This window comes from Cajanus cajan, chromosome 11 (assembly GCF_000230855.2).
Source record: "Cajanus cajan strain Asha chromosome 11, NIPB_CcT2T_4, whole genome shotgun sequence".
NCBI classification, from domain to species: domain Eukaryota; kingdom Viridiplantae; phylum Streptophyta; class Magnoliopsida; order Fabales; family Fabaceae; genus Cajanus; species Cajanus cajan.
This window is the reverse complement of record NC_138527.1, coordinates 30,491,956-30,514,292: the sequence shown is the minus strand read 5'-3', so window position 1 is coordinate 30,514,292 and position 22,337 is coordinate 30,491,956. Positions and strand designations below refer to the sequence as shown.

The 22,337-nt window shown below is 29.0% G+C and overlaps 1 protein-coding gene across 1 annotated transcript; it reads right to left on the bottom strand.

The window, feature by feature from the left end:
- Positions 1 to 2,731: 2,731 nt before the first annotated feature.
- Positions 2,732 to 3,445, bottom strand: LOC145953501 (uncharacterized). Its single transcript, XM_083067469.1, has one exon. It carries the CDS (start codon positions 3,443 to 3,445, stop codon positions 2,732 to 2,734), a length of 714 nt encoding a protein of 237 aa, XP_082923595.1.
- Between the last annotated feature and the right edge of the window lie 18,892 nt (positions 3,446 to 22,337).

Here is a 22,337-nt window from a genome sequence, read left to right as displayed (position 1 = left end):
AGTTACCGGGTTCTTTGACAGGCTTATCACTGACTTGTTGTCGATGAACAACTTCACTCCTTCATCACGTTTCTGCTTCAACTCAATTAGTAGTTTGTCTAACCATGCAGCCTGACATGCACACATGGCAGCAACTATATACTCCACTTCACAAGTGGACAAAGCCACCACAGATTCCTTCTTCGAGCTCCACGAGATAGGCGCTCCTTCAACAAAGAATACAAAACCAGCTGTACTCCTACGATCATCCTTGTCTGCCCCCCAGTCCGCATCCGTGAACCCAGCAACCTCAATTTTGTCAGTCGTGGTGTTGTTCTGTGGGAACAAGATACCACTTGACATGGTTCCTTTGAAGTACCTGAGGATCCGTTTAGCAACAAGAAGATGAGGTGCCCTAGGATTCTGCATAAATCGTGACACAACTCCGACAGAGAATTCTATGTCCGGACGTGTGTGACAAAGGTACCGTAAAGATCCCACAATTTTCTTATACACAGTTTCATCAACAGGTTCTTCGGTCCCTTCCTTCTCCAAAATCAAACCGGTCTTAGATGGAGTAGGCGCTGGATTGCAGTTCAGCATGTTGAATCTTTTCAACACTTCCATTGCATACCGCTTCTGATGCATCATCAAACCTTCTTTTACCTTTACGAATTCAAATCCTAGGAAGTACGACAACTTTCCTGGGTATGTCATTTCAAACTCATGCATCAATTCTCTCTTAATGACCTCAACATCTCCAATATGATTTCCTGTAATTAGAAGATCATCCACGTACAAACACACTATGACCAAGTGTTGTCTTTGGCGAACATATACTCCAAATTCACAGGTGCATTTGATGAATCCAAGCTGTAACATGTATGCGTCAATCCTTCGATTCCATGCTCTCGGCGCTTGCTTGAGTCCATAGAGAGCTCTCTTCAGTTTGTACACCTTAGTTTCTTGTTCTTTAATTTCGAACCCAGGAGGCTGTGATACGTAAACTTCTTTGTCTAGAGGTCCATTCAAAAAGGCGGATTTTACATCCAACTGATACATGATCCATCCTTTTGAATTGGCAATGGCGACCACGATTCTTATCGTTTCAATCCGAGCCACTGATGCAAACACTTCCTTATAGTCGATGTCAGGTTTTTGAAGAAAGCCACATACCACTAACCTCGCTTTATGCTTCACTACCTTTCCTGTGGGATCGGTTTTGGTCTTAAAGACCCACCTTAGACTTATTGGTCTCTTGGCCTTTGGAAGAGTCACTAGTTCCCACACTTGGTTCTTCTCAATGGATCGAAGCTCATCCTTCATCGCATCAACCCATTTGCTGTTCAAAATGGCTTCTTCAAAGGTGACTGGTTCAGTTTCAAAGAATAGAGCAAAGTGAACAATATCTTCGTCTTCATTTACATCAGCATCATAAATCATTTCAAAACCTTTGAGTCTCCCTGAAATACGAGTATCTCTTTGAGATCTTCTAAGAGCATTGGACGTACATGCTCCTCCCGATTCTTCATTTTGATCTTCATTAGTTTCAGCATCCACAGACTCAATGATTACCTGACTATATTGTTCATCCTTGTTTGACTCCGAGTTCCATCCCTTTGACTCATCAAACATCACGTCCCTACTCACCATAATTTGCTTGCTAATGGGATTGAACAGCTTGTATCCACCCGTTGGATGATATCCCAACAGTATCATCTTCTCACCTTTGTCGTCTAGCTTTCTTCTCAATTGTTCATGAACGTGTTTGTAACCTATTGATCCAAACACTCTTAGGTGGCTCACGTCTAGCTTGTTGTTCGACCAAACCTCTTCTGGAGTAACTCCCTCCAGCCTCTTCGAAGGGCATCTATTTAGGATGTAAGCAGCGGTTGACGCAGCCTCCCCCCACAAATACTTAGGAAATTGTTTTTCTTTTAACATGCTACGTACCATGTTCATGATGGTTCGGTTCTTTCTTTCAGGAGTTCCATTGTGTTATGGTGTGTATGGAGGCGTGACTTGATGCTCGATTCCTTCCTTTTCACAAAACCTCTCAAATTCTCTGGACGTATATTCACCTCCACCGTCGGTCCTCAATACTTTGATCAACTGGCCACTACTTCGTTCCATCATGACTTTGAATTTTTGAAACACTTCTACACTTCACTCTTTCTTTTGATCAAATATACCCATAGCTTTCTGGAGAAGTCGTCTATGAAAGAGATGAAATATTTATTACCTTCAAGGGACTTAGTTTGAATAGGACCGCAAACATCAGAGTAGACGACTTGTAGCCTTTCTTTAGTTTTGGATGAAACATGTTGTTGAAAGGAGTTCCTCGGCTATTTAGACTCCATGCAATCACTACACACTTCATTGGGTGGAGATATATGGGGTAAGCCTCGCACCATGTCTTTGGATTTCAGGTTCTGCAAATCTCTGAAGTTGAGGTGTCCAAGACGGTAATGCCAAAGCCATTCCTCCTTCTTTACCACAACTGCAAGACATTCTTCATCTACTACATCAATCTCTACTTTGAAGGTTTGGTTCTTCGTAAGGGGTGACTTCAGTATCAGGTGATTTTTCTTATCGTACACCCTGAGCATCTTTTTTCCAATCTAGAGGTGTATCCTTTCTCCAGTAATTAGCCTAGGCTTAACAGGTTGCTCTTCATTCCAGGGACGAATAAGACATATGTAATGAGAACTTGGTTGTCATTCTTCTTCTTTACCATGATCTTTCCAATCCCTTATGCCTTTAGAACGCGAGCATCTACGAACTTCACCTTGCTTTTAATTGATTCGTCGAGGCTTGCGAACCAGTCCTTCCTTCCTGTCATGTGTGTTGAGCATCCCGTGTCAAGATACCAACTATTATCTTCTAGACCTTCTGCTTGGACAGTGGTTGCCATTAACAGAACTTGTTTTGAGTCGTTGTCCTCCTCATGAGTTATTTGGGCTTCGTCTCTTCTTGGATTATAGTGCCTGCAATACTTGGAAATATGACCCATCTTATTACAATTGTAACACTTTACCTTTTTTATGTTAGGATTACGTCCCTTCCCTTTCTGAGGTGCAACTTTATGCTTGTTGTCTTGAATCTCGTTCACGTCCTCACTATTCACTTCTTGCCTCCATTTTCCTTTGTTCTTGGGTTTCTTCTTGAACGTCGGATTTATGTTAGTCTGTGCTTGGAGAGCTTGCTCATTCTTTCGCTCCTCTCCCCTTTCGATCAACCTTAGTTCGTGTGACTCCAAAGAGCCTTGAAGCTCATCAAGACTCATGTCTTCAAGGTTCTTTGACTCTTCTATTGCCACTACTATGTGATCAAACTTCATGGGTAGTGTGCGTAGCACCTTCTCAATCACTTGTAGCTCAGCCATCTTTTCTCCAAGGCCCTTCATCGTGTTCACCATCGTTTGAACACGAGTGATGTAGTCAACCACTGTCTCGTTGCTTTCCATTGATAGAAGCTCGTATTGACGTTGCAGCATTTGAAGCCTCACCTTCTTGATCTTCGTTGCACCACCTGGACCCTTTCAAGAATCTCCCAAGCCTCCTTGGATGTCTATGCTTTCGAGATTTTTTCAAAATTTGCTGCATCAACACTTTAATGCAAGATGTACAAGGCCTTGCAATCTTTCCTTTCGATCTCCTTATCTGCAGCCTTTTGGGCTTCTGTTCCACTTGCACCAGCCAACTTGCAACCTTCTTCAACAAGGTTCCATACCCCTTGAAACCTCAAGATCACTCTTATCTGAATTTTCCAATTATCATAATTCTTCGTCGTGAGAATTGGAAGATTGGTGGGGATCGAAGTAAGTGATATAGCCATAAATTTCTATGGCAGTTGACCCTTCGAACCTGCGCTCTAATACCAATTGTTGGAACGTGAAACAAGAAAGCGAGAAAATACGTAAACGTGGAGAGAGAGGATATTTTGTTTGCATGTATATTTCTTTATTATACAAATGAGTCTATTTATATATGATCTGAATTACATTTCAACAAAGATAGAGTGAAAATAGAGGCAGAATAGTAAGAGAGTAGAGTAAAAATTAATTTTTTGAAAGGTTATTTTGCTTAGAAAGGTTATAAATTAATATTTGTTAAATCTAACTATTATTATATTTGATTTTTAAATTGTAGGATCCTAAGGTTAAGTCTTAAATTTGTAAAGATGATTAATTTTTAATATATTTTTTTTATTATTTAAAATTTAAAAATAAAATTAAAATCATCTAATATATATATATATATATATTAAATCATGTGATTACCTTTATATATACTAGTGGAGTCGACGTATTTCGTGTCTCTATTAAAAAAATAAAAAAAAAAATTAAACAATAAAAATATATTGATCTAATTGGTATTATAATTAATCCATTAATTTCAAATTCTTAAATTTAATTAAAAAATATTTTTTCAAATAAAAGGATATAATAATAAAAAAATAGAGATTAAGGTAATTATTGAAAAGGATATCCCTTTATATATTAGTATAGATTATAAATTATTATTATAATTATTATTATTAATCATAATATATGAAAGCAGGGGATTGGGGAGTCATGTCCCAACGATAAGGGCGTTGTTACGGAGGGTTCGGACAAGTAAACATCCACTGTATTTCCTTTTCTTTCCATTCCTTTAATGATTAAAATTTGGAGAGTGTAAATATCATTTTCTTTAAAGTATGTATCATTTTTATTTTATTTATTTTTTCAAAAGTTTGAGAAAGGAAAGAAATAAACATGACAGGAAATAAAGAAGATCCAAATTCGGGCGGGATGATGAAAAACAAACAATTTTTAAAGTATATAAATTGTATGTTAATTATTTATTAATTTTCAACTAGATTATTTTTATTCCTAATAATCGAGTTCAGTACCAATAATTTGCAACAATTCACACGTTCAAATGATATAAAATTCATTGGTATTTTAAACTAGATTTAATATTAAATAAGTATTTTTAAAATACAACTAATGCATTAAAATTATATATAAATCTCATATTATAGCTTATATGAGGTGAATGATTTAGTTGTTTAAGTAAAAATTTTGATAAGATATATCTTATCTTGCTTTTGGCTTATTTTGTTCTAAATTATTAACATAGTTTAATAATATATTTACAAAACTTTAATGTATGTCATAGATGTGAACCATGATCACAAATTGATCACGCTTGATTCATCAAAATATTATTTTAGAGAAAAAAATCTGATTCTGTTGGTGTAAAAAAAGGAATATAAAAGTAAAGAATTTAATTAATGAATGAATTAAAATTGTGGATTGAAAATTCTAAAGACTATAAATTTAATTTCTTTTATAATTAATAATGTCATAAATTTAATTTAATTTTTAAAATATATATTAATTAAAAAATTTAAATAATAATTATATTTAATAACACTACACATAATTTAAAAAAATTTACCAATAAATGTCACTTAAGTTGTTAAAAAGACAATGCATAAGGATTATTTGTATCATTAATATATTACATTGACCAAGTCAAAAATACAACGTAGAGGGACAATCATACAAATTAAATATCATCTAACAAATATATGAATCAAATTTCACACAATATTTATAATTTAAAAACATTAAATAAATCATTAAAAAACTAATGATTCAAACATACGAAAAGTTGAACATTTTTTCTAAAAATATCCAAGTTATAAATATTTTGCTTTAAAAAATTAAAAAGGCATTTATATCTACAATAAACATTATAAAAAACAAATATTCATCTAAAAGGAGGGTAAAAAATATCTTTATTATTACTGTAAGACTACAAAAGGAAAATAAAATATTTTTATAAAAAATAAAAAAAGACACTCGAATATTATTATATTTGCAATCAAATCTCTTAAAAAAACTAGTATTTTAGCATGGACATTTTATAGGTAAATTGTTTATTATATATAACTAAATTTTATAATAAAATATGTAATAATTTAGACACATGGAAATAAGGGGATCTAGAAATATATACAAGTATGAGACTATATAATTAAAGATGATTTAAAGAAATTAATTTGTATTACTTATACAAATAAGATGTATTTATTTTTCAATAATTCATCACATAAGAACTCTACAATTAAGTGTCTTTGACTTAGAGCAACTTCGAGATGAGTGACCTTCTGAAAAGTCTCCCAAAAAGTGTGCGAATGAGAACAAAACATGTTGTAATTTCTTGTTTTGGTTTGTAAGATCAATCGTTGATCCTAAAAGTGGACGAACATCTTTAAAAGGTCTACCCACAAAGAAATATAATTAGTAGAGAGTTCTAATCAACAAGTGATAGTGTGAAGTGTCATCATATGAAGTATCGTAGAGTGGAGTCATTAAGACAACAAATTTGAGAGATGTTACAAATGTTATTCGAGATCTTCAAATACGGTGTGGTTCGGGAACAAATCAAACAGAAGTTGATGGGCTTGCATGTAACAGCTCGAACACAACAAAATGAGAGGGCTATAAAAATGTGTACAAGTGTGAGATTGTATAATTGAGGATGACTAAAAGAAATTAATTTGTATTATATATATCAACAAGATGCATATACTTTTTGATAGTTCATCACAAAAGAACTTTACAATTAAGCATGTATGACTCAGCAATTTAAAGATGAATGACCTTTTAGGAAGTTTCTCAAAAAACACACGAGCGAGGGCAAAACACATTGAAAAGTTTTGTGTTGGTTTGTAGGGTTAGTTGTTCATCCTAAAAGTGAACGAACGTCTCAAAAAGGACTACCCATAGAGGGTTTTGACTAATTAAGGACTCTAACTAATGAGAAGTTGTGTGAAGTGTCACCGCATGAAGTGTAGAGTGGAGTTGTTAAGACATTGAATCTAAAGAGTGTTAGAGATGAGACACCATTCTACCCTGAATAATTAAACAAAAGAATTTAAATAATTAAGAAAATAAATTAAAAACCTTTAATAAAAAATTTATAAGCATCAATATTCAATAAAAGGCTCACAATCTATTCCAACAACTTTATTACATAACATAGTAAACAATATATAAAATTAAAATAAGGCACAAATCATCCTTTTTAACAAAATCCCAACAATTAAACAAAAAGAGATATAGTCCAAATAAAATCCATTAAAATACTAAAACTAAAACATGATGAGAGCAAGTCTCTTCTTTATATCTCTCTCATCAAACACATCTTCTACATGTACTAGTCCTACAAATGGTGTTCAACTTAAACATAAACATACAAATATAAGAAGTGAGAATATATCTCACATCTCCTTCGCACACAAGATATATAAGGTAGACACACACACAACTATAATATCAATCACATCTCACACAATATACGCATCCTTTCATACAATTATTATAATCATCTCCATGCATTCATTCATCGTTCGCACCCAGCAAGTCATACAATATATCTCAATCATAATTAAGGCTTGTGCAATGCGTGTTCCTAACTCAATATGCATGTGATACCAATCTCCTTCCCATCATTGAGAATACAAAATAGTTTAGGAGTAATGAAATAGAGCTACCCCATCGAATAGTGTAGGGATCACCTAGGTCAGAAAAGTGGATCATTTTGGTAAATAAAAACAGACCCAGGTTATTTAAATAAATAAAAAATAATATATTAAAAAAAGTCATATAATGTAGTTTTTGAGTTTTTTAAAAAACCTATAGACTTGATATATATATATAGAGGAGGGTTTTAACTTTTATTAAGTGTTACACCGCTTAATAACTTTATATTAAATGTAAATTTTGAAAATCCAACCGTTAGATTGAAAGTCCATATCTCTTAGATCATATATGTCAAATTTTATATTAATCTAAGATGATTTGATACTTCATTCTCATAAAAAAAAAATGACGTAATATATACATTTTAAAATATACTAAAATATGAACAATTTGATTACCTTCAAGTTGTTGTTCAATTTTAACAAAATTTGACATATATGATCTAAGAGATATGAACTTTCAATCTAACGGTTGGATTTTCAAAATTCACATTTAATATAAAGTTATTAAGCGGTGTAACACTTAGTTAAAGTTACACCGGTGTCGTTTGAACCCTCCTCATATATATATATATCAAGAACTTTAATTTAATGATTAAATCGTTCAAATTTAACATATACTATGAATTATTAAGTAAAGTAGCTTTATTAAGAGTCACTCTTGAAGTAATTTGATCTTTCCTCTCTATATAAACATACACTAATATTTTAGCATGTTCATTTTATAGGTTAAATGTTAATTATAGACAATTAAATTTATAATAAATTATATATAAATAAATACTATATTTGAATATATATATATATATATATAATATTTAAAATTTGTATAAGTAGATATTTTTAAACATATAAATTATAGTTTAGATTTAAGATAAATAATTTATAATCTTGCAAAAAGTTATTTTTATCTATCAATAATTTATTTAAGAATATTAAATTTAATTTATAAATAAATATGAAATTAAATTAAATAAAAAGTTAAGAAAATATGTAAAATTTCTCCGAAAATAGTTCTTAAAAAATTAATTTATATATATATATATATATATATATATATATATTAAAAATTAAGAAGAAAAAAGAGTGGAAAGCAAAATCGTTCTAAACTTTTATATAGTCTAATAAATTTAAACAAGAACTTATTTAAAAGAGCTTATGTACTTAACTTAGGGAAGACTTATTAGAAAATATTTATATCCAAATCTTATTGTGAATATAAATAATCTTTTTTTATTCTTTCACTAAAAATTAAATTTTATATTTTTTTTTCATTACTTCTTTGAGAAGTTTTCGTTTTTCCTTTAGAACTTTTATTCCTTTTTATTATTTTTCTCTTTCCCTCTATTTTTTTTCCTATCTCTTACTCCCAAAATTCACAATCCTCTATTATAAAAAAAGCCTCATAATTTTATTTTCTAAAATAGCACATTTGCTTTATTGAAAACCTTATTGTCAAAAGTATATTACATTTTTTTTTACAGTTTATTATTTTTATTTATCACATAATTTTCATTACAGAAATCAAAATCCAAATATTCAAGTCTTTTCATAATCATCAAATGATATCTTGTATTTTTTAAAATATATAAATTTTTAATCATAGTTATATGTATAATTAAATTGATTTCTCATGCTTTATTATTAATTTTTTTATAAATTAAAATTAGGTGAATAGTTATTATTATTATTATTTATTATTTTAATATTATTATGATATATAATATTATTTTTAAAATTTATTTAGTTTATTTTTTAAAAAATTATTTTATTTCTTGTCAAGATTTAATTTATAATTTTAAAATTTTAAATGAGATAACATCTTATAAATGTTTAAATAATAATTCATCCAAATATTTTTAAATGATACATGTATTTATTAACATGTATAATTAAATACAATAACTTATTAAATTTTAAGTACTTATAATACAAGTTCTTATTACATTAAAATTTATTAAATAAAATCTCAATTAAATTGTTTACCCAAACATAATTACTTGCATAAGATCATGAGCGTACATAAATTAGATATTTTTTTTTCAACATAATTTATTTTATACTTAAGATCAGAATTCAAATCCTTAACATCTTAATTAAGGTACACAAATTTAGCATTTGTATCATCCAATATTAGTTTTTATGCAACATACAATAATGATATCCAACACATGCTGCTGCTATTTGGGCCTTTTATTTACTAATTGGGCTTTCTCTATTGACAGTCCTGTTTCGCTAAATTCAGGTAGCAGCCCATATGGTGGCAAAGCTTGCAGTTTATAGCATACGCAAATACTGTTATCATTGTTCTGGACAATGGACATGAGTTATTAAATATTTGTTAATTATTAACTATAAATATTTAAAGTTATATTTATTAAATAGTCACGATTGATAACCTGGTTCAAATGCCAATAAATATATATATTTCCTAATAAATTATGAGTATTGTATTTCAAATGAATATATAAATGAAATGAATAGAGGTGAAAACGGGTATGTCGATTGTATCAATGCTGTATGTCAGTATTTGACATGTCTACATGTGTTTGTAAGGAATACACCACCTCAGTCCTCACCTATGTTATGTGTCAATGTCTGCAACTGCAAATTAGACCCTATCCATGAAAACAGGGAGATCCATCTAATATGCTACTAATGCCTCCCATTTCTCAATTTACTTCCAAGGACTAATTCTAAGCTCTTGTCATGCTCATAGACTCATAATAGTAAAACTCCAACACCTGCAACCTCAAACAAAGGTCAATTTGGTCCAAAGGAAGTTGCAGTTATATTATCATTATTTTGGTTTGGTTAAAAAAGCTAGGAGAGGAGGAAAATGAAGTGGAGTTATTTTTTTTCCTTCTATAAATACTCCCATAAAAAGAATATTTTAAAACGTTACATAAATCATGTATATGCAGGAAAAAAAATGACAAAGTTGTCATTAAAAGAATATTTTATGCTCTCTTACTTTGATGAAGACACACAAAATATCTTTCTGCTCTTAATTATTATATATTTTCTTCTATCCTTATAAATTAAATCAAACAATGACCGAACATGTAGGTCAAATAATTTGAAGTTGTTATGACTTATTTAATATTATTAGGTTTGATTTCTAGATGTATAATTACATTAAATATTTTTAATAAAAAAGTTTTGTTATTAATAATATTTTTACTCGATTCAAACAAAATCATTTTAATAGGAAATACATGTATGAAAAAAAATTTATGATCCTCTTTCTTTCTCTTTTATATTAAAATTTCTTTTTTTCTTATTCTCACCTAATACGTTAGTGTTCATTTATCTATTCTACCACGGTTGCAGTTTTAGTATTTAAAAAAATGTCTTAAAATGAATAATATTTTGACTTTTTAATGTAGTATTATTCTTTTTAACCTATCCCTTTATAACTTATTGAACTACTATAATTTAAAGTAATGCATTTATTAAAAAAAAAGAGATTATTTTAATAAAATTATATAAAAAAAGTGATACATTTATTATTATTTTTAATCTATCTCTAAAAATTTTAAATTAAAATTACTGTAAAATGGAAATATCATTGATCAAATGGCAAGGTGGTGGTTTAAAAAAAAAAAAAAAGGACAAGGTGATGGAGTAGATGATATGAGTAATTACCGAATGCACATTTATTTGCGGATTTGTAATGTTATTCCTTAAATCAATTTCGTGGGATAAGGAAGGTAAGGAAAAGACAAAAGTTTGTCACCCGGTTTGACATTAAAAATGACCCTCGAACAAGAAATGTTTGAGTTAATGCATATAATTATCCCATTATGACCTTAGAAATGTTCCCAGAAACAGTGACAAAGCCATTTTGGATTTGATTTAAGCAAGTGATGTGGGTGACAAGGTGACCACCACAAAAATCGTGGTGTCCATTTCCCACCTCTTGAAACTGTCTTTTAGCACCACTTTTCATATTCCTGCGTCACCAATAATTCTAACATAGTTTTACTTTCTCAGTGTGAGGAAGCAATTATGGACAGTTAAAATCATCATCACTGGGAAAAGTCAAAGAAAAGAAAAGTGATGAATCTTTGCCATTCGTGCATGCATGAATTGGTCGAATAAAACATCAAAGGGGAGACACAACTTTATGCTAAAGTGCTTCGAGTTTTTGTCTTCTTGATTGCCCCAAACGTTTTGTTCTCGTCAATTATTAATTGTTTTAACCAGTGGTTCCATTTGTATTGTGTAAAATATTATTATTGTGCGTGAAAATCTTGTTACGAAAAACATTTGAGACCACGCACCAACCAAGTACATCACGTCAATCGTGTGGTGGGTTAATGGAATCTTTGGTGTTTGTTCATGACACCAAACAATGGTTCTTTGCACATGGTCGTAGAACTGTGCAGATTCGAAAAATCAAGCAACCCTACAACAATGTTTTTTCAAAAACGATCCATTGAGATTAGGATTTGTATTTTCATGTTGTAGAAATCCATTCCATGCCAAAAATTGGAAGTTCGGAAGAATTATAAATTACAAATATATAAAAAAAAAAGTTAAATTCTATATCAACTAAAAATAAAATAATTAAAAAGTATATAAACGAAAAATAGTCTTTACCTTACAAACTGATTTTGTAGGATTGAATTAGTATTAAATTTACTATTCAAAGATGATATCAAAATCTGAATTTTAACACTAAAGTAATGTATATTTGGATAAAGGTAAGAAAGTGTCTTCAATACTATTAATTTGATGAAAAAAAATGTACATACAAAAATCATTTTTTTAAAGTACAAAAATTACTTTGACATTCAAATAAGTCTTCAATTTCAATTAGATCGACACAATTAATATAATAATAAATTTAATTTAATAATATCTCTTTTTTTAATGTGTCATTATTTATAATAATTTTATTCTGTGTCTAGATTTTACTTGACAAATCTAATAATCATTTGATTAGTTTTGATTAATGCTTCTTCACATAATCCTTCATAAAATTTTGAGGAGTTTTTGATTTTATCTTTAAATCAAACCCTACTGGTATATAATGCAAAATAAAATAATTTTTTTTTCTCTTTTAGACTCTATCTACATTAATAGGAGGCTAATAATATTATATCTTTATTAATTATATTTGCTTTCTATACTAAATCAATGCTTGTTTGAATTCATCACTTTTTTTAATGTCATCTTTAGTAATTTAACTTTTTAAACAATTTAAAATGTTTATAATTAATTTTATTTAATCATTTTTTAAAACATTTATTTAAAATAATTAAGTTGATAAATTAGCTGGTACAAAATTACTCTAATTTAACTAATGGTTTAAATCCGAGTGTAATACTCGAAGAAATATATATATATGTAGTCTTTATAAGAGAAAAAAAAAAGTAAGCTAATTCTCAAATTTAAGTTTCTAATTTACTAACCTCTTCTCTATAAGAAATCATAGTATTAATTATTCTAGTTAATTATCATGCTTGGGGTCTTTGAAGAAATAATACCTTCATGCTTGTTGCTCATGGATTAAATTTGAATTAAAAAAAAATGTTTTAGCTTTTACATTAACTCAGTAAGAGATGATTAATTTTTGTCCATAATTGACCTAATGTTTTATTGGATTATTTGTTTGAATTTTAATTAACTCAATCAAGAAATAAAATGTATGGGATAAGATTGAGTAAATATGATTTTTTAATATAATATATCAATATATTTAAAATGCAGAATAAAGAATTATATAACTTAAATTAAAATATATTTTTATAATATATATTAAAATAAATAATATTGTTATTATAAATATATTATCAAGTCATACAAAATAATATCTATTCAAAATGTTTTCTTATTAATATATAATTGTTTAAAAAACTATCACTTTTAAAAGAATATGAGAAATTAAATCGAGTTAAGACGGACTTAAAACATAACTTAAACTTATCTTCAAAGTATATTATGTATAATTTCAAAATTTGAACACATCTAAATTAGTGGAAATATGATTATCTAGATAATAAGAATTTCAGGATTAGGGTTCACATGATGAATTTCTATTTGATTAATTGTCTCACTCGATATTTTATCAGGTTTCATTGAAAGTGGATCAACCCAAGTTAACTTTTGTTCCCTTTTAAAATAAAAGTGTATCTAGTTGAATTTTACTCTACTCTTGTGGTAGTTATATTCAATTATAACCCTTTACAATTTATATTAACTCATTAATTTCTCAATAGATCAAATTTACTTTCATGGTTTAAAACTAGCTAAGTATCTATCTTATAGATTCAACATATAAGTTCATCTTTTAGTTATTTCTAAACATTTAAGGTTATGAAAAATGTTGATAAGATGATTCACTCAAATAAAGTGATAATATAAAGATCAAGAGGATAAAACAAATAAAAACCAAAGAAAAATGCAAAATGGGTTGTACTCACACATATTCTTGCCAAATATATCCCACAAAGAAATTCTCAAGGAGAAAAGAAAAAGCAAATTACAAAAATCAAGCGAAAAAGAAAGAGAAAATATCAATCTTCAATTTTAAGTTGTCACCAAAAGGATAAAAATTAAGTATCCTGATAAAGAATGTTAAAGTCTATTTAAACTGCTGGTTAAAAATTTTCTTAGACCAAAATAAAAATTAAACATTTAAGAATCAAACAACTTAAAAATTGTGTCATGTCGTGATAGGTATTTTCAAGCCTTCAAAACTTCCTAAAAGACCATGTTGAGACATTATTGTTTCTCATTTACCACATTTTTGGCTTTAATCCTAATGTTTCCAATACTTCTTTTTGCCTTGATCTCCAAGCATGCTTTTGCTTCATCTCGAGAGTCCTCAAGGTATAAAATGTTATCTAGAAAGACACATAAACTTGAACATGTAGATTTCCAAACAAAACGGAAAAATAACAAAACACTAATGGTATTTATGTTTGGTTTAGGAAAGAAAGTGAAGGGAAAAGAAAAAAATAAATAAAAGATAGAGAAAAGAACGGAAAGTAATAAGATAATTTTGGAAGTTGTTTGATAGAAATGAAAATAAAAAGGAAGAAAGTAAAATCAATGTATAAAATGACACAAATAATCCTAATAAGAAAATGAAATATTCAAAAATAATGTAATTTTAGTCATAATAGACCCCCATAAAACAATTTGTCTCTCTCCTATTCTTCCTATTTTGGAAAAGAAAACTGAATCTGATGGTCCACTGATTTTTTAACTCTTCCTCTCGTATTTTTAAGCATCCAAATTATGGAAAGAAATTCATTTTTTCAAACTTTCTTTCTCTTTCTATTCATGCGTTCGAAACCCAGCATAATTAAGAGACACATAACCATAAATGACAAAAAAATGCAGATTATTCAAAGATGGTATGAATGCAAATAATCCATGTATAGAACACTTATTTAGCCAACCCTTCTCCTCACTTCTTTCAACTTGACCTCACCAATTATATTGAAGTTAACAATTATCATGATGTGTTAATTTGTGGATGGTGGTATTAAGTGGTCCACCATGTTTGATTTTTATAATTTTTGAAGAGTCGAAACAACAAAACTATGTTATCTTGAAAGGTATTGAGTTTAATCTACCGTTACTTTTACATCTTATTGTTGGATATATAAGTAAGGGTCTACATTTTTAATTAGAACAACAAAATACAGAATTTCATTAGTAAGAGATTTTTTTTGGATGATTACCAAAAATAAATCCACGAGGATGTAAATTTGATGAAGTTTTTTCAAACCCACCACTTGGCAAGTGAACCAAGTTTTGAAGTAGTATTCAGATATCGTCCTAAGGGATTTGAGTGTTTAATAATTCTTGCTCTAATGATTTAAATGAGAATGTTGTTATAATTGCAAATGAGTGAAAACAGATTAGAACAACACAATAAAATAAACGTAGTAAAGACAATGGTTAAGAAACAAGGATTGGTTCAGAAGTACTTGCTAACTCGTAGATCTTCTTAAAATAAATGCGATTCTAATTTTATTATTTCCACGTTCATTAAGTAATCCAACAAGATTCCTCAAGGTTGAATCCTAAAGTCATTAAGCTCAAAACATGATTCCTCTATGTTTTGAGTTTAACACTTTGCATTAAGAACAATGACTTGAACAATGTGACTAACCAAATCAAGTCTATTCCTAGAACAAGAAATGATTAGGTGCAAGATTCAGTTCGGGTTTTCAAAAACGTTTTCCAACTGGATTCAAAAACCAAATATTCATACAACGGGTGATCAAGCCGATATAAGCATTAGGAGAAGAATCAAGCACAAATAATGAGATCAAAATGCATATATTTAAGAAGAAGAGGAGTTAGTAGTTACATCCAACCAATCCTCAAGGAGTTTAGCCACACATGGCCATTACAGGATCAAAGAGTGAAAGGAAGAAATTACAAAGTAAAGGATGAAGAAATGGAGTTGATCTTCGTTCCCAAAGGATTCAGCTTCCAAATCTCTATTCTCCCTTCGTTCTTCCTTCTTGACGTCCCTTAATCTGTTTCTCTCTCTGTATTTTTCGTGATACCCCTGTTTCTTCATTTTTCCCCTTTTATATGAGCTTCAAAACAGGGCCAAAAAGTGACTTTTACTCCCACGGCTGCAGCTGTAGATCCACGACTATGGCTATGGAGAGTCCTTTAGGGTGAAGAAACCTCCAAAGTTGCAGCTGTGGTTTCACAGCTATAGCTGTGGCAACTCCTTCAAGCTTAAGGAACCTCCAGCGCTGCAGCTGTGAAGCCACAGCTATGGCTGTGGATCTCTAGAGTTTTTGCTGGGTCCTGGGTGCTTCCATGGCTTTAGCTGTGAGTCCACAGCTTTAGCTTCAACTCTCTGGAGCTTCAAATTGCATTTCAGATTTCCACAGCTATAGCTGCAGATCCACAGCTATAGCTGCAGATCCACAACTATAGCTCCAACTTTCTGGATTTCTAATTCCTTCCAAGACTTCTACAGCTCGAGCTCCAGATCCACAGCTATGGCTGTGGATCTCTGCCTTGCCAAAAATCCTGCACAAAATGAGGAAATTCCTTAAGATTTTGCTACTACTCTTCTACTCTTATAGTATAACTTGATTCTTTAAAGCAAGGGGGTGAAATAGCATAAATAATATATACAATTACCAAAAAGAGTGCCAAAAGTTGAGTGCAAATCATGCATAAAAGACACTCAACAAAATTCAAAATGGACAAATATCTTATCTTTATAAAGTTTTTTGCAAAAGAATCCCAATAAATAGCAAAATATAAGCCTCTTTTTAATAAATATATCATTCTCAAACAAATATCAACTACAACATAATCCTATTAGTGATATTAGAATCTAATTGGATTTGGTGACAATTAATAACCTATAACTCATACAAACAAATTAATCCTAATAACCCTAACACCTATATGCTCCTTGTTCAAATTTACTTTCATGTTGAGTCATATTGTGTTCTATGGCTTGGCAAAGAGGATTAACACTTAGATTTTTACTCACAATTATAGAACACAAGAAAACACAAAAAGGAGAATTAAATTGTGTTTTGAACATTTTTCACAACTTTGTTTAGTTAAGAAGGTATTTTGTCTTATGTAGAATGATACATTAGCATGTTTGATAAAATGGACTAAGAACTTATTTTTAAACTTGAGTAGAAATTAAACAAGTCAATGTTTAATAACTTTTAAAAGAAATAATAGATACAAGAAAATAGATAAGAAGTCTGTTTGTTTAAACTAAATTTTTTTTATAAATAAATATTTAATTTTTATTTAAAAAATAGATAGGAGTTGCTTATTAAAAAAAAAGTAAAATCTGATTATTTAAAAAAAAATTAGAAAAACATATAAAACTAAAAAAGTACTTATTTTATTTTAAAGAAGCACTTTTACAAAAAAAAATTATATACAAACAAACCAAAGAATAGAATAATTTTTTAATAATGATTTGCCTTTAACCCAAGACTAAGTTTGATGAAATTCAACCAAGATTTCCATTAATAACTAACATTAATATTTACTACAAGTATTATTTGGTGCAAAGTTTCTTCGAGTTTCAACCATTTTCATCTTGAAAAGTAATAACACTGTTATAGGTATTTTTGTTATCATCTTGATCTTTATATAAATTATACTTTCATAACAAATAATCGTTTGGGTGTGAATAGGAAATAAATCCACTTACAATAATAGTAATTTTTTTTTTGTAGATATACTCAATAAGTTACTGGTCACTATTTGTTAAATTAAAAAATTTTAATTAATAAATTAAGTCAATAATTTTTTATAAAGCTTGAAAAGTATTTAATATTTTATTATATTAATTCAAATTTATGTATAATATATATTACAAATAATTAAAATATTTTTTATAATAAAATAAATAAATAATAAAATAATGAATATAAAATAATGTTATAGATAGGTAGTAGTTTTTGACCTATATACATTGCGTAGCCCGCTAGCCATCCACATGCCAACTGCACGAATCCTGGGCAGAGGTCTTTTCGCGGAATTGCAAATTGCACGGTAATTCCTATGATTCAGCGATAAAGGTTGATTTACGCTTAAGTAAGTTCAGGGATTTGAATTTTGTCTTGTGTATACAGTCACGTTAAATTTTGGAGCCAGCAATTTTATACTTTGAAATGCCTCTAACGTAGCAAGAAGATTAGTTACTACTATCGGCGGTGGATATTCCAAAAACGAAAAAAAAAAAAAAAACTCATCCGTCCCATCTACTCAGTATTTTCTTTTCCTTTCTTTATGCAATTGCAATCCTCTCCATTTCTAATATCTCCACTCCTTTAATCTTAAGATTTCACAAAAAATAAAATAAAAAGACAAGACAAGACCAAGTTAGTGGAGTGAAATCAATTAAGTTATTTAAAGTTGCCTGGTGTTTGCTTTATTTTTTAAAAGGAGAAATTACTATATGTATATATATTAAAATAAATTTAAAAATTAATCAATTTTAATTTTATACAATAATGTTTTAAAATTAAACGAGTGAAAAGTTTTTCAAAAATACTAGTTTTTCTTTTCTCTCCCCCAACTTTTAACTCTTTCAATTATCTCTCTCAACTCACTTTCTCTTTTCTAATTCATAAAATTTGTTAACAATATAAAATATGCATCTCTTCCAACAAAATTTATCGATTAGAGGGATGACTTAGAAGTCTTCAGTTAAGGCATTCAAAAAGTGTCTTACCCTTATTTGCCCTAAGGTCAAGATTTAATACTAATCTTTATGATTTTTTAGACTCATAAGATCTTATGAAAAATTACTTGATAATAGGTGCAATATTTTAGAATCCAATCATAATCATTAATAGTTAGATTTCATGTCAGATATGATTGATAATCGAAATATTGTCAATCCATTTCAAGGATAGGTGTAGATGACCAAGTATCCAAATATCGAGATAGTATGTGAATCCATTACATGATTTCTCGACCAGATATTAAGATAGCCCACTTTTCCTTCAATCCCCAAGGTGAAAGAGTAAAGAGATTGATCTTATCACCTCTTGGCCCAACATTGAGGTACCTATCGGGCAAATGTGAGATGATCCACTATGTGTCCCACGATAAGTCTGTTGGTATCTTAGAGTTTCTGTATTCGATATATTGTCCGCTTTAACACTTGTTAAATTGTTATAATTTTGCTATTGAAAAGATGTCTCAGAGGAAATACGTTTATAAACTATTCTTAATCTTAATTTTTAGGTGATGTAAAACTTTTAAAGATACTAAAACAATATCAAATTTCAATTAGCCTTTCAATATACAAATTAATAAATTAACTAAAAAATCTATTTTTATCTTATTTTAAGTTTATTTTTTATCATCTACATAATTGAATGACCTCTCAATTATAACAACCAAAACAAATGAATCAATCTTGAATAAATTAAAAGTTCAGTTAATGAATGAATTAAATATTTTTTAATAAATATATTTTATATAATTTTCTTGAGTCGGATCATCTTGATTTTAGTTCTATTACAATTCCATAGAATTGTATTCCAATTATAAAATGAGTTATAAGCGACACAATTAAAATTTAGACTTAATTGTATATTTTTTCATTTAATTTTTAAAATTTTATATTTAATTACTAAATTTTTAAATTTATATATATTTTGTTATTTTATTAATTGATCATTTAATTATATTTATTAATTAATTGTTAATGTGACATAACATATTAATTATTGACGTAAATTATTAATATAATATATAGATGATAAAATGACATAATATATTATGTTAGTAGTTAATGTGTCACATCCATAAATTACCAACTAATTAATGGGTGATAAAATATGTAAAAATTTAAAATTTAGGTAATAACATGTACAATTTCAAAATTGAGTGACAAAAATTGTAAAACCTTAAAATTTGGCATACAAAAGCCTAAAATTTATTAAAAAATTTCTCAAATTCTCATTTTATTTTAGATGATTTTGCAATAAAATTCCTCGTAATGAAGATATGCCATGTACAAATTCACATCTCCAAAGGATCTGGTCGAATTGATAAAACTACATTCTTGGAAGTGGCTAAAAGCTAAAGATCTTGATTTTTACTATCCGTTCTCTTGTTGGTCAGGGGAACCTGCTGCATGTCTTAATCTTTATTAAGTTAACTGTTTATGGGTTGGACTCTGGAGTACCCCTTGTACTCGCTTTTAATATATTTCATTTTGCCTAGCAAAAAATAATATATATATATATATAGAACCGTTTATTTCAAGAGTAAGTCTACCTAAACTTACTCCGTTCAATAACTCATGTTTTATATCAAATTTCAACGATCCAATCGTTGAATTTAAAGTTCTTAATACATAAATTAAATCTGTAAAATTTTAAAAAATTTGAATATTATTTGATACTTCGTTTTATTAATTCAAATTAATGGATAATCATAAAAATATATCATATGCCAATTTGAATTAATGAAACTAAGTATCAAATGATATTTAAATTTTTAAAAAATTTGTGAATTTGATTTATGTATTAAGAAATTTAAATTCAACGATTAGATTATTGTGATTTGATATAGACTATGAGTTATTGAACAGAGTAAGTTTATATAGACTTACTTTTGGAGTAAACAGATCTCTCATATATATATATATATGTATATATAAATTCATAATATCTTTCAACAGGAGTGAATGACTAATTTTTCCGGAAAAAAAAAAATCAAGTGTAGCCTTTGCTAAAATTTCTCACATGTATTATACCTTGATACAACCAACGAAATTTAGTTCAATTAGTTAAATAGAGTATAAGTTGTTGCAACTCCTTGTATTAAATTAGGGATGACAAATAAATTTGTACCTATAGATAATACCTGAACCTATCTTGACTTTGACGGGAAATACTTGGTTTGACTAGTTACAGGTACGGGTAAAACTCGATATGTTAAATCAGGTACAGGTATGGGTATATACATACCCGCCCTGTACCCATACACGTACCCGTCCCAATTGAATTATGTTAAAAAATTTAATATTTTATTATGTGTAATTATTTATTATAATGTGAAATATTTATAATTATTTAATTATTAAGAAATCTCTTGATTAAAATATGAGATAGAGAAACAATTTAATTATAATTATAATATAATGAAAAAATAACTTAAAAATATTGTGTATTTTTTTTGCAAAATAAATAATAATAATGTTTTATGGGTACAGGTACGGATATACCCGATACCTGACAGGGACGAGAATGAGGACGAAAATTATATACCCGACGAATACAAATATGGGTACAGGGATGAGTTTGAGTCGCGGGGACGGGAACGGGTATCATGAAACCCGTACTGACCCGTCTCGTTGCCATCCCTATACTAAATTCAACTTTTACCGTAAAAAAAAAAAAAGAAAAAGAAAAACTTGATGTTATATGATATGGAATAGCCTGGTAAAAGACAAATGGGTCACTTTCAAAATGCATATCCTTACTACACCTGTCAACGCGAAACAAAGGGTAAAAAGCTTCTTTATAATTTCTGATTCACAGTGACAATCTTAAAGGGACATGAAAATCTCCTTTAAAGTTAAAACAATCAAAATTGACAATCTTTTCTTCGTCTACGAGTTCTAGTGAAGAATTTGTTTTTGGTTATTATTGCTACCTTTCAATGGTTAACCAATATGCTTGATTATCATACTTTTTGTATACATTGGTCAGTTCATGATGAAAGAGGTAATTCATACACTGTTGCAAAAGGGACATGGCCCTCCAAAACCTTCCCCCTATTTCCACAAGACCACAATATATGTTAATAACTTTAAAGAGCTTATCCATGATTACAATGCTCGTTTTAAAAATTTTCTCGAGCTTATAACCTAAGGTTTGACCCCTTTATGATAATGAATCGTTTGGTACTAGCTCCGGTCTATATTAAATTAAGAAAATTATATATGAATCCACAAAATTATTGATATTTTAAGATAAGTTTGTCACGTTTTTAAATTTTTATCACTAAAAGTTAGGTCGCCTTTGAAACATAAATCTCCACTGTTGGCGCTAAAAACGATTATCTTTCTTCAAGTGTTTTCACTAAAAGATTTGGATCCTTAATTTCATATCATGAAAGAGAAACAAAAATCAATTATAATGAGACTCCTTATTATTTGTGTAAGACCCATTAATTTTATGTTTGTTTCTCTCTCTTGTAACATAACATTGTAATGTTTCTTATTAACATAAAATGATCATTAATTATCCTTCCATTAAATAAGAAAATGCCACGGAGATGCAATGCTGCGCTATTTGCTTGAGTGTCACATTAATGCCTTGAAG

Bases quoted from the DNA above. Each gene is read 5' to 3' on its own strand.
- LOC145953501 (XM_083067469.1), bottom strand. From the start codon at position 3,445: ATGGAAAGCAACGAGACAGTGGTTGACTACATCACTCGTGTTCAAACG.